Raw genomic sequence first — 16,415 nt, 5'->3', positions numbered from 1 at the left:
TATAGAGAATTTGCATGACCATGGAAAGGAGACTTGAGAAGGCTCTTCATGTGTTTCTGGGTCACTGATGCTATCAGCATTTGAGGTAAATGAGCAGAGGTCAGAAGATTTCAAGCACAGGTGAGTCATGCTTTTTGCCTCCTCCCAACTCAGGAGCCCTTTGATTTCCCTCTAGCTGCCTCTGCTTCCAGACATTAATGGTTTCTTTCCTCCCTAAGACCATTTCCTTTCCCCTTCCCAAAATCCTTACCAACCAGAACCAAAAATATCTTTAGTTCAAACTATATTGTATCAAAAGCTGGAATAAAGCTAGAGGATGGCTCCATAGAGAGAACATCAGGATCGGAAAAGGGAACAATCTTGATTATTTTCAGAAGATACAGATCCCAGCAAGAAGCCAGAGAGGGCTCTAAGGGAGCAGAAGATGAATGTGATTTTAAATGAGATTGAAACAAGGAAGGATGGAATTAAGAACAGACATGAGAACCACAGGACAGGAGGGAGAGCCGAGTTAGCTGGGGCAGGGTGACAGAAGCCAGAATCAGGTGTGACTTAAGAAGGGAACTGAAAACTGAGGAAAGTTAGGAAGAACAATGGCAACTACAGGGGGGCACTGCGTCCCTATGGGCTCGCCTGGAATGTCTAGGACCAAGAAAGTAGAAGTCAGTCAAGGACAGTAAACCCCTCTCCCTTGTTCCCAGCAGAGAGCATCTCTCTTTCCACCTAACTCTTGAGTTTCTTATGCGGGGACATCTGTCGGAGAGAGACACACATGAACACCACCCATTTCACACACCACCTCCATGACAGGTACATACACACGCACTCACATATGTACACAGAAACAAGATTTCTCTCCCTCTTCCGAAGTTTGCCCTGCTAACATAGCCGTGTTATCTGTGCAGGTGACGGTGCTGACAAGAGCTTCCTTCCTTTCCATAATGCACAGCAGCAGCTATTGCCAGTCAAGGCTGATGTTGGTTGGAGTTCTTTGCCTTTTCCTCATGTTTTGCCATAGCTTAAAAATATCAGGGCTTTTACTGATATTCTATCTGTCCTCACACTAAGCTCATATGTTCTTCCTGACACCAAGCTTTGCCTTTATAAGAAAGAATGGCAAGAGACCAAGAGAGAAGTCAATGCTGATTCATCTTGAAGAAAAACATTCTTGTAACAAAAGTAGAGGTTCCCTGGATGGTATGTGTGTGTTATCAATCAGCCTTTTGAAAGACAATAATGAGCAAATTTCAATTACGCAGAGGGTGAAGCACTTTTCTTGAGGGGTACTTGAGTAAAGGAAATGTATTGACCCTCATAGAAATCAGTCAAGAATTCTCTGAACAAACCCTCTATCGATATTACCCACCCAGAGGAGGAATCCAAAATTCTAGGCAAGTGTGTGGTCCCTGCTATACCAAGAAGAGGGGTCTTGTATGTCTGAAAAGGACCTCAGAAAGTCTAACTTAAAGAGTCAGTATTTTAAATATCATTTTTATTTTTTCTTAGGGAAGTAACACATATTCAATACTGAAAGTTTTGAAAACTGGAAAACTCACAAATGAAAACAATAATAATAATTGCAATCTCAGCAACCAAAGATAAAGTCTCTTTATATTTACAAATTTCCTACCAGCACTTTTTCCTGGTTACATTTAAAACTAAAATGTGTAATGTAGTACATCATCTCATGGTTCTGCTTTTTTGCTTGACAGTATGAAGGGAATGCTTTCCCATTCCCATAAGCTTCCTCCCAGTGTGTAACATGTGGCAGCATAGTTTTCCATCCTACAGATGTACCATCACCAATTTAACCTTTCTCTTATTTCAGTTATTTTCCCTATGACAGAGAGCTGAAAACTGTGTTTAAAATTTGACCTCAATGGCAGTGACCTTTCCTAATGAGCCATTTCAAACGTATGTGATTATCATAGTGGGGACTTGTTCTCATTAAACTTCCCATTCTTTATTTCTGATGCCCTCTGCCCTCCAAGGATGGTCAAGGCCCAAGGTGGCCAAGCTCCCAGGCTAGTTGCCTCCAGCCAAGAGCAGCCGGCGTTTATCTCCAGTGAGTCATTTAAAAAAATCTTGTTCTTTGTTTCAATTTAGAATGTTAACAACATATATCACTGTTGGCAAAACAAAATTACATGCTCTTCTAACCAAAGAACCTTATTTATCAGCTCACTCGGGGGTATCTGGATCAGCCTAAATGACTGTTGGTATTTTATAGATGAAAAACTGAAAACACAGGATGGAGCAAGAACGACCCCAGACTTAGGAAGTTTTGCTTGACTTTCCTTAATAATTTCATTCTTCTGAAACTTTTCGCATGTGAACATACAACAAAATGGATGCACTGTTCCGGAAGATTCCTTCACTTATTGTATAAAAATAGTCATTATTTCCACTTTCTGCCAGATTTCAGAGATGACAGCCCATTTGACTCAGTAAGTGATGTCCTCCAGTGCAGAAATGTTGTTGTAGCCCCTGTAAGAAGTGAGTACTCATCAACTTCTTTTTCTCCTATTGGTGAAGCTCTGCTCTAAGCCATGCATACTCTATCACCCAGGTTTCCTTTAGTTTGGTGACATGGAGCCAGGGATGGAATCTGGCCAGCCTAGGCTGTGGTCCTCAGTTGATGGAAAGACTGAGTCATGATAGGAAACTGCTTATAGCTCTAAGTCATATGGAGACAAATCAGAGGGATCACAGTCAACTTATATTGGATACGTACTGTGATTTGTGTGATTTGTTCAAGTATTTTTAAAGGATGTCTGATTTTGAAGTGAGTTTGTTTTGACAAAGGGTTTTCACCTCACCTTGTCAAATTATAATCATATTGTTCTTTTAAAACCTCCTAAACATTTTTATTTAAATCTTGTTTTTAGACATGTTTTTGAGAGAATGTTTTTAAAGTAGATAAGTGTTTATATTTGAAAAATAAGTAATGTAAACACGTTGTTCGTTTTGGAAAGGAAGTCTGTGGAAGAACTGATGAGGATCTAGGTTCAGGCTCCTGGCTCCTGTGATCCTCAATACCTCATAAGAGTTTTAGCAGAAAAGTTGAGACAGCCAGACCATCATGGGACCTTGAGCATCGAGCACCAATCTTCCTGTACTTCTACTGGGAAAGTTAAATTTGTCTTTCTGCAGACTTTGAGGGGACTCTAGCCTCTTTGTGCAGAAACAGGGAAGAAAATCCAACAGGCAGAGGTCACTGATGAACATCAGTCACTGGCAGCAGCCTAGTGCTGAGACACTGGCTGTTCTTGTTAAGATGGTGTTTATCTGTCCCTATTGGTCTACTCCATATTCGCTTGCTCCCTGCTCAATTGACAGAAATAATGTTGCATTATTCAAGTGTATGTGTGTCATAGATATTTTCTCTCAGTATTGCCTATACATTGAAACTTAAACCTAAGGATTTTACATTTGACGTTGAGTTTTTACTCAAAATAAAACACACATCCTTTCTTCTTGTAATTCTTAGCCTTCTAAATCCTTGAAAGTCTATACAAAACTTGAAAGAATTGTCCCTTGAACCTATCTGGAGAAGTAGATCTGTGTGGCTCCAGGGAAGCTGTGAAAATGCACTACTCAGATCTCCTGCTGTGGGAACCACAACTGACCAATAGCCCCAAATGCCATACTCTGAATCTGCTATGCTTCCTATGGCCCACTTTCAAACAACTGAGTATAGCAGTGATACTGAGTCAGGTCCATTTCTACAAGATATAAGACTTCACTGGTGGCTACATTGGGCTCAAATACTCTCCATCAAGCTTGGCTGAAACTTTTTTAGATCTGTTCCTATCCAATCCATTTTCCTTCTCTCATTACAGTCTAACAGCTCTTCCTGCCTCTTTGGGCTTCTTCTTCCTTACTCCCTCACAGGCATTCTCCCAGTAAATCTATTACAGATCTAATCCCATCTTAATGTCTGCTTTGGCAAGAACCTAAACTAACACTGATGTGTCCACAAAACAGATTAAAGCTGTGATCTATGATTTCGAAATAAGCTAAGAAAATAATCCAAGACATGAAAGAACAATATGCGCCACAATTAGAAAAAACTCAGAAGAAATGCAACATAGGAAAACTTACAATAAAAGTAAAATAATTTAAAAGATAAAAGACTAATCTAAAAGGCACATCAATGCAAATAAACACAACAAATGATGCCTTAAGAGAATTGAAGATTAACAACAACAACTAAAAGAAATGAAGAAAGAGGTTTTTAAAAAGGGTACTATTTGGGATCTTTGATGGCAGAATTTCTTCAATTTTCCAATAAACTTATTCCAGTTGCTTGACACCCTTACTGTTGAGGGTATCTCTAAATCTAATTATTAACTATCTCCCTTTTTCATAAACTAGTGGAGAAGATCAGTTGGTCCTTACCCATCTCCAACCAAATTATCCAAACCTTCCTCAGAGAATCTCTTTTATTTTGTTGTGCTTAATTTGGGGGTGGGAGTACTTCTCTTTAATATTGTCTAGTTTCTCCCCACTGACAACTTTTTTTTTTTTTTAATGTAAAGCCAGTAATTGGAACTATTACTCAGGTCAAAGTAGGACTACTGTGAATGTAGCAAAATTCATGGATCAGGCATGAAATAGGCTCATCTGTGCTTTGGGGAGATTGTGACCTGGTCAAACAATTAGACTGAGATCCTCAACCCAGTCTATCCTGGGCTTTTCCAAGGAATTAGATAAACAGAGTGGTCACTTTATCAACATCATCAATGAATATTGATTAAGCATTTTCAATGCACAATGAATCGCAATCACTGTTTTAGCTGTCTTATGGACATCCTCACCTCATGTAGAGGTTTTGGTTTTGTTTTGTTTTTACAAACAATATTTTGGATTAAGAACAAAGACATAAATTTAGGTCTAAGTTGGCTTTCGAGATGTATCCCTGAAGGAAGGGAACTATCTTAATTAGACTAGTGTCAGAATGAAAGAAGCCACATCTGTGTTGGAAGTTTGATAAAAAAAATAAAATAAAAATAAATTTTAAAAAACGGGAGGGACATTTAGAGGCACTACCAAGGTCTCTTTCTTACTTCTCAGTCTCCAGTGCTCAGTCTTACTTGGTTCCAAATAACACCACTTTCAAGTCTGTCTTAGAAATAAGACATGAATTCATAATCAAAATAAAAGTGATTATAGGCCTTCATGTTCCTAAAATACATGTAATACATATGATAATATCATAAACATATTGAGTGTTTGCTTTGACCCAGACATTATCTCATTAAACCCTCACTTCAATAAACACTTGAGGTAGCAAGTATTACTATCTTGCTGCTCTAGAATTTAAATCCAGACTGCCAAATTTCAGATGCCAAAAATCTTAGGCCTATGTTCTATCCCTCTATAACAGAAAATAACATAGCCAATCTTATGCTCCAGCTAACCTACAGTGACAAGGATATTTTATTTTGCTAATATTATCAGTCCTCCACATCCATGGGCTCCACAAGTGTGGGTTCAACCAACCAGAAATCAAAAATATTTGAAAAAAATTTTTCAGAAAGTTAATCCCTAAACAATACAGTTTAGCAACTATTTACATAGCATTTACATTGTATTAGGTATTATAAGTAATCTAGAGATAAAGTAAACAGGAGAATTTGCCTAGATTACATATAAGGGACTTGAGCATGAAGAATTTTGGTATTCATGGGGGTCCTGGAACCAATTCCCTATAGATACTGGGGGACAACTGTACTTGAGCCAGTAATTTAAAGTAAAAGCAAAGTGTTGCAAGAGATGAAGCTAAATGTGGCAGTGTGAATCAAAGTGGGGCATGCAGAGGTGGGGGGATGGTGAACCTGAAAGGGAAGAGAGCAGCAAGTGGGGAATTTACAACAGCTGTCCTAAGCACCCCTCAAGTCTCCATCCAGAACATTTAGATTATAAAGCAAAGGCCTCTTTTATTCAAATCAAAGCTCAATACTCTAAATACAAACCTGACATCTAACTCTCCAACTGATATACTTCCCTATATTTTACCCCATAATTATCATACTTAGACTCTTGAAGTTATACTAAATGCAATACTTTTACCCATCCAGTCACCAGATTAAGATATACCACAGTTGACTAATGTGTTTGCTATAGGAATCAATAGGTTACAGCACAGTAAATTCATTTTAATGCTACATGCTAATTTAACATTTCAGGACATTTAGCACATTGTTCTTAATTTGCTAACCTGCATTCCAGATACCAACAATATGCAATAGGGCATATGCTTAAAGGTGAAGCTTAAGAGCGAGGCTAAGTTTAAAGCTAGTTTTCACCTAAGGAACTTCCTGATCTTGGGCGTGGCATTTAACCACCTGAAGACTAAACTTTCCTCAGCTGCAAAATGGGGTTAACAGTAGAACCTATCTTATAGGATTGTGGGGATTAAATGAAGTAATATGTAAAGGTGCTTGCCACAGTATCTGGCACATAAAGTTCTGTGCGTTAGCAATATATCTAAGAAAATCGCTTTAATATGAAGAAACACTAAAATGTAAAAAACATTAAATCTGTTAACTATTAATTTTCATTCTCTTCGGTCGCCTAAATCTGGTTTTTATCTCATTTTCGGTTACTGCATTTCCCCCACCCCATCCCCCTTTTCGCATAAGGGGGAAAACCCCAAGACTTCAACGTTCTCCAGAAAATCAAGGGAACGCAAGGGACTTAACACATCCAGGAAATTGTCTGCCTGTCTACCGTGCATTCCTAGAGACCCCGGAAAGGGTCCGCCCATCCCTTGACTTCTGGACGCCGAGACCAGTCCCAACAAAGCCTTGAGTCCACCCCACTTCCCGCTGGTTACGTCGGAACTGAAGTCCAAGTCTCATTCACGCACGCTCGCCCTCCAAGTAATTTACATAACGACTGTTTATTGGCTACTAGAATGCACTCGCTCTCCTCATTGGCTGATACTGCGCCAAGCCGACAGTCGACAGAGGATGTTCGCCGCGGCGAGACTGAGGGTCATAGGCACCTGAATTTCCGTTTCCGGTTCGTCTCCGGCGCCATGGCGACCACTAGCGGACCGAGGTATCTATGGATTTTAGGCAGATGCCGCCGCAGCCTTGGTGTAGCTCCCCCGTCCCGGGTGAGTGTCTGCTATTTCTGCTCTTGGAGAGACTCTGGATCTCCGTTCGGAGGAGGAGCGCCTCTCCCTTCACGAGCGCCTCCAACTTTACCTTCTGCCCTGCAATCAGCTTTTCTTTCCCCGCCTGCAGGCTCTCGCCGCCCTTGTGCCCGGCGTATCCCAGGTGGATAACAAGTCTGATTTTCTGGGAAAGAAGCCCCATCGCCGGCACCCTGGCATCATGCAGTTACCACGCTTGCGGCTGCCCCAAGCACTGACTGACACCGCGCAGTTACTGCTGCTCGGTGAGTAATGGTTGGAAGGGAAGGCCGAAGAAGCGGCAACTGGGCCCGCAAGCAACTGATAGCGCTTTTCATCTTTGGTCCATAGAATGCTCAGTGCCCAATGTGGAGAAGCAGGTGCAAGCACTGACCAATTATCTCTGGAGCCGACATTTACCCATAGAGCCAGAGGAGTTACAAAGACGGGCTGTGCACCTTGAGAAAAAATTCCTGGAAAACGCAGGTAGGGTTTAAGAATAATTAAAAACTGGGTCAAATTGAAATATCAATGGGAAATGAAAAGTAAGAAATAATTTTAGTTTCTCAAATAGATACTACAATTTCTTATTTGACTTTCTGGACAGAGCAGTTATTACAATGATGCTTTACTAAGAGAAGATAGTTTATTTCAGATGTTGTCCTTGGGGTTTTGGTGAAGGTCAACAATTGTTTAGTATTGTGCTGAAATCTAGATCTTTTTGTTTCTACAAATCCACTGTATTAGGACCGTCTTGAGTTTTTGTTCACCTGAAATAAAGTCCCTGTATGGCCCCCTGTCCAGTACTTAACCTTTTTCAGGGATCAGAGAATAAGTATAATTCATCACGTTGTTTCATGATTGTCAGCTCCTTCATATTACAGACCTGCCTTTTATTTATCTTGTATTCCCTATATTTCCCACAGTGCCTGGCTCATAGTAGGCACTCAGTAGGTAAAATAGTACTGAACCAAACACAGTCATGAGTCTTAAGATTTCCAAGCTCTTTTCCTCCCTATAGGAACATTGGAGGTTTCATAAGTTAAGTTGTGGGGAAATAAGGAAATCCACAAAATACTGTCCTTATCTTATTTTTAAATCTTGACCACACTTCCCTTTAATATAGAACAAAAGCTGTGGGATGGGGTGGGTTGAGTTGAATAAACTATTCTTAGAGGCAAAATAATATCTGATACACTCCATTGGTAGTGGTGTTGGTAGTTATTCTTACCTGAAGTTTTTCTCTAGGTTTGGCTTCTCTATTTAGCTTTGAGGCTTTTCCCAGATGGGGGTTGGGGATAAATGGGCAGGCACTAAATTCAAATATTGGATCTGAGCCCTATTCTTCCTAGGTCCTCACTTCCAGTCCTTGTTCTCACTCCAGACTTATCTCAGACAGAGGAGAAACTTCGTAAAGCAGTACTGCATGCCTTACGTAAAACTACGTACCATTGGCAAGAACTGAGGTAAGGGGGACTAGAAGGGCTACAGAAAAAAGAAAAGTTTGACTTTTGAAGGAGAGTTGGAGAAGTACAATGACACAATTTTGTGTTTGAAAAAGCCACGTGGTTTATAAGGCTCCACAGGACTATTCTGTGTTAAGGAGTGAAAGTACTGATGTGGAAGAGCCTTTCCAAAGATTTCATTTCCTAAATCTAGAGGCAGCTATGGGATAGAGGTTATTTCCCAGTGGGTATGACTCTGTGATTTTTTTGGCAGCTACAATGAGGGACTCAGCCTGGTGTATATGGCAGCAAGACTGGATGGTGGCTTTGCAGCAGTCTCCAGGGCATTCCATGAGGTGAAAGTTCCTCAGCTTCCCACCTGAACCCTTTTACCATCAGTTCCCTTATTCAATAAAGTAGTCTTCTGGAGTAAGATTCTTGGGACAAAAGGCTCTCTTTATCCGCTGAAAGGATTTTGTGACCCAAGAAAGGTTTAGAAGCTTTCTGTTCTATAAAGTATTTACACTGACTATCAAAAGCGATTCACGTCTCCTTTGTGACGGTCTCCTAATTCATATTTACCAAGGCCCTAAATAAATGTCTGCTTATCCTACTGTGTGATATTATATTATTTCTTCAGATCCAGACTCGAATTCCAGAGTTCCAACCACAAACCTTGATGGACTTTGGGTCAGGTACTGGTTCTGTCACCTGGTAAGTATCCCTCTATCTCCATCCATTCTAGCTTTAAAGAGCCATGCTTATGCCAACCTCAAGAGACTGGAGAACCAGAGGAAGAATAGGAAAGTTGAGAAAAAGAATGTTTTCTCTCTCAGGTTAGGTGACGCATGAGAAGGTATATGGATTAGGGCCAAAACCTAAATGTCAAGTGAAAAGGGATAGACCCATGTTTAGAAAGATAAAAAAAGTAAGAAATGTAGGACATAAGTTTTACATATTATCAAAATATTTTTACTTACAAGCCGTTTTTTTGAGTCAATTTTTTAAGGAGTTATAAACGAAATAAGAAAATAACATTGTTCGTTTTTCCAACTATTTTAACATAACGTTCATTTTTGCCAGTGGTGGGGTTAGGGGTAAAGGAGTCTCTTATAGGAATGACCCTTTGTCATGAGAATTGGTGATTTATATTTTGCCATCTTAGGGCTGCTCATAGTATTTGGGGCCAGAGCCTACGTGAATATATGTGTGTGGACAGTTCAGCTGCCATGTTGGATTTGGCAGAAAAGCTATTGAAAGGTGAGGACAAGGTATAAGAAAGGGCTATCCGTAGCTGAAGTAGTTAAGAAAGCAAAGAAATTACTAGAAGGGGTGTTTTATTGGGAGTAAAGGAGAAGACAAAAAGTTAAAGATGTGTGTCATCTTCCATTATTATGGTCGAGCAGAGGGTGGTGGAGGCCTTTGCTGGACTGTGGATGGGTTGGGTAAAATTAACAGGACAGATGACCCAATATTCTTCCTGTTCTTTTTAATGTTTGCTTACCCTATTGCATCTCACTCTCACTTAGCAGTTTTTTAATTCTCAGGGGCATGTTTCTTATCAGGATATCACTTCAGTTTATACCTATACTCATAGTTGCCACATCTCTCCTTTCCTCCACAGGTGGTTCAGAATCTGGGGAGCCTTATGTTCCAGGTGTCTTTTTCAGACAGTTTCTACCTGTATCACCCAAGGCAAGTAGCAATGGATAGAGTATGCTAAATGTGGAATTTGGCAGATAGAAAACTTTGGCCTCAGCTCCACAACCCAGTATTGAGTGTTAGAAGATAAAAGACAGCAGAGGAAATTTAGAAATATAGAACTTTGTTGTGCTCTTAGAAGGGGGATATGTCAGGTCTGTCATGTTCCTTGTCTTGGTCCTCAGGTACAGTTCAATGTGGTGGTATCTGCCTTTTCCCTAAGTGAGCTGCCCAGCAAAGCTGACCGCACTGAAGTAGTCCAAACTTTGTGGCGCAAGACAAGTGATTTTCTAGTAAGTTGAAATTCCTTTTCCCTTCAAACTTTAAAGCAGCTTCATGAGTCCCATGCCTTTCCTTCTCTTCATTGGAGCTTGTCTTCATACATTTCTCTCTAGCATAGATTCCTTTGCCCTTCTTTTAGGCTCTCCATCCCCAACTTATATATAATGTCATTTCCTTTAGGATTACTTTTCCATCTGAATGCTCTTACAGAGCTGCTGACATGGATGTTTTCACGTGATTCAGGGCTTCTGCTTGTTTTCCCCTTTGTGAACAGATACTGGTGGAAAATGGTACAAAAGCTGGGCACCGCCTTCTCATGGAAGCCAGGGACCTGGTCCTTAAGGTAAGAGTATTTCCCTTCTCCCTCTTCCCCAACCCTCCCCCAACGCCCACCCCCAACCACCACCATCACCTCTGTCACCAATTACTGGTACTCCCATGAAAACTGAAAAGACTGTCATACAATGGTAAGGGCAACTCAGGATAGTAGACATGTAAAGTCATTATGATATAGGTAAGTAGTGGTTGGCAAAGTAGGGCCTGTGGATCAAATCTGGCCTGCCATCTGTGTTTATATGAGCCAGGCTTATTCAAGTGTCTGTTGTGTATGGCTACTTGCACAGTACAAATGGCAGTTGAATAACAGACAGAAACATATTTTGCTTACTCTCTGGGCCTTTTTTAAAAAGTTTGCTGACCCCTGATCTGGGACATTGCTGAGCCAAAAACCTTATCGCTCTGGAATAGCATGAGTCAGTGTATAATCATAAATGTAATTGTCCTGGAGTGGGATTTTTTTGAGAGTAGAGTTGCCGACAAGGAGAGCACCATCCTATGTGCCAAGTTCCTGTCTTTCTTGGTGCAAAGAGAAAGTTTTTTGTTTGGAGTATTAGAGAAACTGCCAACTTAATTCAAAGAACATAGTTAATAATTACCAGAATTGAATGCTAAAGGAATCCTCAATTGACTGAGTACAGAGATTGACTTGTGGGTATAGACCCCTCAGGCTCAGCTTAATTTTTTTGATTTTTTTTTTTATTTCAGGGAAAGGAGAAGTCACCTCTGGACTCTCAACCCGGTTTTGTCTTTGCCCCGGTGAGTATTACTTCTGCCTTTCCCAGCTCTCGAAGATCTGAGCTCAGCTGTATCGAGGACAAGTGAGAGTATAAAACTAAGCCACCCACCCTCCCCTGTTATGTGTCCCTTTTTAATTTCTTAGTGGTTGCCCTTCTCTCCCTACCCCCTGCTCCTGTGCTCCCTTATGCCTAGCCCTTCCTGAACATTTAACTCTGTTTTTTAGTTTTATGATCTGTGGTCTTTTATCTTACCTCATGTCTTTTATGTGTATTTACAGTGTCCCCATGAACTTCCTTGTCCGCATTTGACAGCCTCTAAGCCCCTGGCCTGTAGCTTTTCTCAGGCTTACCATCCTATCCCCTTCAACTGGGTATGTACCCTGGGAATATTGTGGCAGAGAGAAGATAGCCTGGGAAAGCAGGATAGAAAAGGATCAGGTGGGAGGAGTTGGGAAATTAGAGAATAGCTTGGAAATTTTAGGGCCTCAATGTGTGTGATGTAGAACATTAAAAGGGCTGCAGGAATGGGGGTCAGATTTTCTTTTTCCCATATCTTTTTCCTCCAAACAGTCTCTCTATCCTTATCTTAGAACAAGCAGCCAAAGGAGGAAAAGTTCTCAATGGTAATCCTTGCCCGGGGGTGTCCAGAGGAGGCTAATCGCTGGCCCCGGATCACTCAGCCTGTCCTTAAACGGCCACGCCATGTGCATTGTCACCTGTGTTGTCCAGATGGGCATATGCAGCATGCTGTGATCACAGCCCGCCGCCATGGCAGGTATAGAAGTTGTGATCAAAATGAGTGGGAGGTGTCAGAAACCTGCAGCCCACGGTGACCTCTGTCCCATAGGGATTTGTATCGCTGTGCCCGTGTCAGCTCCTGGGGAGATCTTTTACCTGTGACCACACCATCTGAGCTTCCTCCATCCTCTGCTGAAGATCCACCTGAGAGCTGACAAGGATATGTAATAAGAGTTTTCTTCTATCGTACTTGCCAAGGCTAAAGCTACCTGGTATCCAGGATGGGAGCGCTGGGACCCCTAAGTATCTGTCTTTGAGGTTTTAATAATAATAAACAAAAGTTTTCAAAGAATGGAAATGGATCTTGTGATTCTTGAAGGGTATAGAGGTGGGTCATCATGGCCTGGCCTGTGATGAAATGAATCCTCAGACTTTCCATGCCTATCTTATCTTCCCACACAAATCTCAAGCTCGCCCTCTGCTGTAAGAATACTGCTTCCACCAGAGACCTGGATTTCCCAGGGAGGTAACCTGGAGTAGTGGGGAAAGCCGCCCCCAGCACTCTGAGAACTGGCTCAACGGGTCTCAGGGTTGTTAGGCCACCTGAATAGGGAACCAGCAGCTGCCTAGCCTCTAGCTTTTTCTCTCTTTCCTTTTGTCTTTCTCAGGGTTCATCGGTTCCCTCAGTTTGCGTCATACATTTTCCTCAAGAATTGATCCCCATCAGAACTGCATCTTCCATTTCACCCATGCATGTCCAGGATCCTCTAGTTTACCTGGTTCATTTCTCAGTTGTCCGGTAGGCCTTGCTGTTTTCAGAGCTAGAGCAACATTCTTTGTATTAAAATTTAGTCGCTCTCCCACAGTATATATCAGGAAATAGGCAGTCAGAAGTTGTACCAGTAACAACATTGCAATATTGGAAATTTCCATACCTGGAGCTACTTTTCTGGGGTTACAGAAAAGAGGAGTCCCCTCATCTACCTGTTCCCACAGAGTGGTGGCAGGACCGGCCCTCCGCCCCACCTCCTCTAAACCCAGATGGCCCCAAATCCTCTTTGAAAGGGTATGGTTCAGGTATCAGCATAGCAGCCCGTAAAACTTGGGTTAGGGTGCAGAGGATGTGGAAGGCTTAGATCAAATGTCCCAAGTGAGGCAGGACCAGATTGTCCCCAGCATGAAACAGCTGAGGAGAAGCTAACACAGACTGTCCCATTTTGGATTAGACCATCCCTGGGCATGAACCAAGACACTCCACAGCCCTTGGATTAGTCATGGCTTGAAGAAGAGAAGACAGAGCACAGGGCTGTGCCTAACAGGGAGGGAGTCTGGAGTTTCTGGTTTCAGTGTGAGCCAGGGGAGGGGCCTTCTTGGGGGAGGGCGGGAAGCTGGGGCAGGGCCCCAGTCAGCTATGCAAGGCTGTGTAACCAGAGGCAGCACCAAACAGGATCCCAACAGCTTCCTCAATCGCAGGAGTGGACACTGCAGCTTTGGCCACTCTTGCCCCAAAGCTTGTAGCTCCATTTGTCATTCTGAGGCCCAAGGATGGAGCCACTACTAGGAGTGAAAATTGGCTGCCTGTTTGCCCTGCTGGCTCTCACCCTGGTCTGTGGCCTTATTCCCATCTGCTTCAAATGGTTCCAGATCGAGGCGGCCACAGGTACAGCCCTTCTGTATCTTCATCCGCATAACACGGGTCTGATTTCAACCCTGTCACTTTGTCCTGACACCTTGCTCTGATTCTCTCGCCATCCCCAAGCTTGGGATGTTGGGTGCTGCCTGTTGCTCTTTAGTCATCTTTGTCTATCTCCTCATTGCTGACTGGATTGTAACTCCTGCTTTTCATTAGGTCGTCACCGCCGGGTCCTCAGCCTCCTGGGCTGCATTTCTGCTGGTGTTTTCCTGGGAGCAGGGCTCATGCACATGACTGCTGAAGCTCTGGAGGGAATGGAATCAGAAATCCAGAAATTTGAGATGCAGGTGAGCAGCTGAGTATCAGGGCTGGGAGGCCAGAGTGATGAACAGAACCAAGGGAAGAAAGAGGAGAAAGTGATGGAGCCAAAGACATGACTCCTGGGTGGAACGAGAGAAGATGACAGCTCCTGTGCTGTGTGGAATGATGACAAGAGGTCAGACTGGGCTTTGGAGAAAGCAGAGGAGCCGAAGGGACAGGACAGGAAACTGAGCTGCTCCATCCTTCATCTAATTTCTGCTTTTTCTTCCATAGAACAGGACAGAAAGTGAGGGAAATTTTTCTGGTGATGCTGATTCAGCTTACGTAAGTATCTCCCACCAGCCCCTACCTGGATGATGAGGAGAACCAGAGACTCCTCTGGCCCCCAGACCCTTTAGGGAGGAGAACATGAGAAATACCAGGATCTACTCCTCAGCTCGGACACTGTAGGAGGAGCCAACCCGATCCTTTTGGGTTTATGGAACCCCAGACTAAGCTCTTGCTTTACTCTTGCACTCCTTCTCTGCACTCTTTGACATGCTTCGCATCTTTTCCCCTATTTCTAATCCTGCTGACGCTGTATCCCTTGGTCCTCTGGTACCTTGTTGTCACATGTTCATATCTCCTCTGGGCTTTATTCCTGACCCTTTTTTACGTTCTAGTCCCACATTTCCCATTCTCCTCAGTCCATCCATTGCACCTCCTTCCTTCCTTTGCCGTCTCACAGCCCCTCTCTCTGTTCCCAGATGGACTATCCCTACGGAGAGCTCGTCATCTCCCTGGGCTTCTTCTTGGTCTTCTTTATGGAGTCGCTGGCACTGCAGTGCTGTCCTGGAGCTGCTGGAGGATCCAAAGTGCAGGAGGAGGAATGCGGGGGGGCTCATGTGCTCGGATTCCACAGCCACGGCCCTCTGCCCTCACCCGCGCGCAGCCCCTTTCGGGCCCTCATCCTCCTGCTCTCGCTCTCCTTCCACTCGGTGTTTGAAGGTCTAGCTGTGGGGCTGCAGACAACAGTAGCAGCTACCGTGCAGCTCTGTCTTGCCGTCCTGGCTCACAAGGGGCTCGTAGTGTTCGGTGTGGGACTGCGGCTAGTGCAGACAGGCACTGAGTCCCGATGGGCCGTGTTCTCCATACTGTTGTTCGCGCTCATGTCCCCCCTGGGCCTAGCCCTAGGGATGGCTGTGGCTGGAGGAGACTCTGAAGGGGCACGAGGCTTAGCCCAGGCTGTGTTAGAGGGTGTGGCAGCTGGCACCTTCCTGTATGTCACCTTCCTAGAAATTCTGCCCCGGGAGCTGGCTGGTCCTGAAGCCCCTCTGGCCAAGTGGGGCTGTGTAGCCGCTGGTTTTGCCTTCATGGCCCTCATTGCATTGTGGGCCTGAGAGATTCCTGACTTCTCTGACAGACTCTTCTAGAATGATCGCCCCAGGAGGCACCTCCCAAATGGCTTTGGCCTTCAGACATCTTCAGTGAGACTAAGTGGCATTTACTAGGCATCATCCCCCATGAACGGCCCCAGCTTTTCCTATATGAGATCCCATTGCTCATCCACGACTGAGAAAAAGATGTTTATTTATGTCTCTTATACATTGGAGAATTGATATAAAGACCATCACTCCAGATTTGACCCATCCCATTTTTGCTACCATATGTAATAAAATGTCCATTTTACCCTTCCCCTTCAACCATGCTGTACTTCATTTCTTCAGGTTGCCTAAGAGCTGCCTGGGGAATGGGGAGTGGGGAGGGTGAGTGTTAGATGCACTCTTTTCTTCTGGAATTAGGGCCTCCAGCCATTTTGGTAATTGCAGCTATGCCCGCCAGACATGGGAGCATTGCTGAAATTCTAACCTTAATCACAAGTGTTTAGATATTAAGCCAGAGTTTCAGCATTTAGAGAAAAGAAGTTTAAAAACAGAAACCATGGGGATCTAGATTTGTCTCCTACAATAACCATACCCACCCTACTCACAGTACCTATTATCAGCTACCTGAAACATGTCCAACAGACTCTTGAGATCAGGCTCAATGGAGCCTACCTCCATCTGGTTCCTATTTTCCACACTGAGCCCTGTGTG

General features: G+C 43.3%; 2 protein-coding genes across 2 annotated transcripts; both read left to right on the top strand.

Annotated features, from left to right (window-relative positions):
• The first annotated feature begins 6,995 nt into the window (after window positions 1-6,995).
• METTL17 (methyltransferase like 17) lies at window positions 6,996-12,744 on the top strand. The gene is made up of 14 exons (XM_016165635.2): window positions 6,996-7,126; window positions 7,257-7,410; window positions 7,496-7,630; window positions 8,529-8,610; window positions 8,864-8,945; window positions 9,230-9,303; window positions 9,755-9,849; window positions 10,214-10,284; window positions 10,476-10,583; window positions 10,847-10,915; window positions 11,617-11,667; window positions 11,927-12,019; window positions 12,239-12,423; window positions 12,496-12,744. The coding sequence occupies exons 1-14, from the start codon at window positions 7,046-7,048 to the stop codon at window positions 12,599-12,601; spliced, it is 1,386 nt and encodes a 461-aa protein (XP_016021121.2). The 5' UTR covers window positions 6,996-7,045; the 3' UTR covers window positions 12,602-12,744.
• A 1,187-nt stretch (window positions 12,745-13,931) lies between these two features.
• SLC39A2 (solute carrier family 39 member 2) lies at window positions 13,932-16,013 on the top strand. Its single transcript, XM_016165521.2, has 4 exons — window positions 13,932-14,046; window positions 14,236-14,366; window positions 14,614-14,664; window positions 15,087-16,013. The coding sequence occupies exons 1-4, from the start codon at window positions 13,932-13,934 to the stop codon at window positions 15,717-15,719; spliced, it is 930 nt and encodes a 309-aa protein (XP_016021007.2). The 3' UTR covers window positions 15,720-16,013.
• Window positions 16,014-16,415: the final 402 nt, after the last annotated feature.

This window comes from Rousettus aegyptiacus, unplaced genomic scaffold (assembly GCF_014176215.1).
Source record: "Rousettus aegyptiacus isolate mRouAeg1 unplaced genomic scaffold, mRouAeg1.p scaffold_m13_p_3, whole genome shotgun sequence".
NCBI classification, from domain to species: Eukaryota; Metazoa; Chordata; class Mammalia; order Chiroptera; family Pteropodidae; genus Rousettus; species Rousettus aegyptiacus.
This window is presented reverse-complemented; position numbering and strand designations above follow the sequence as displayed.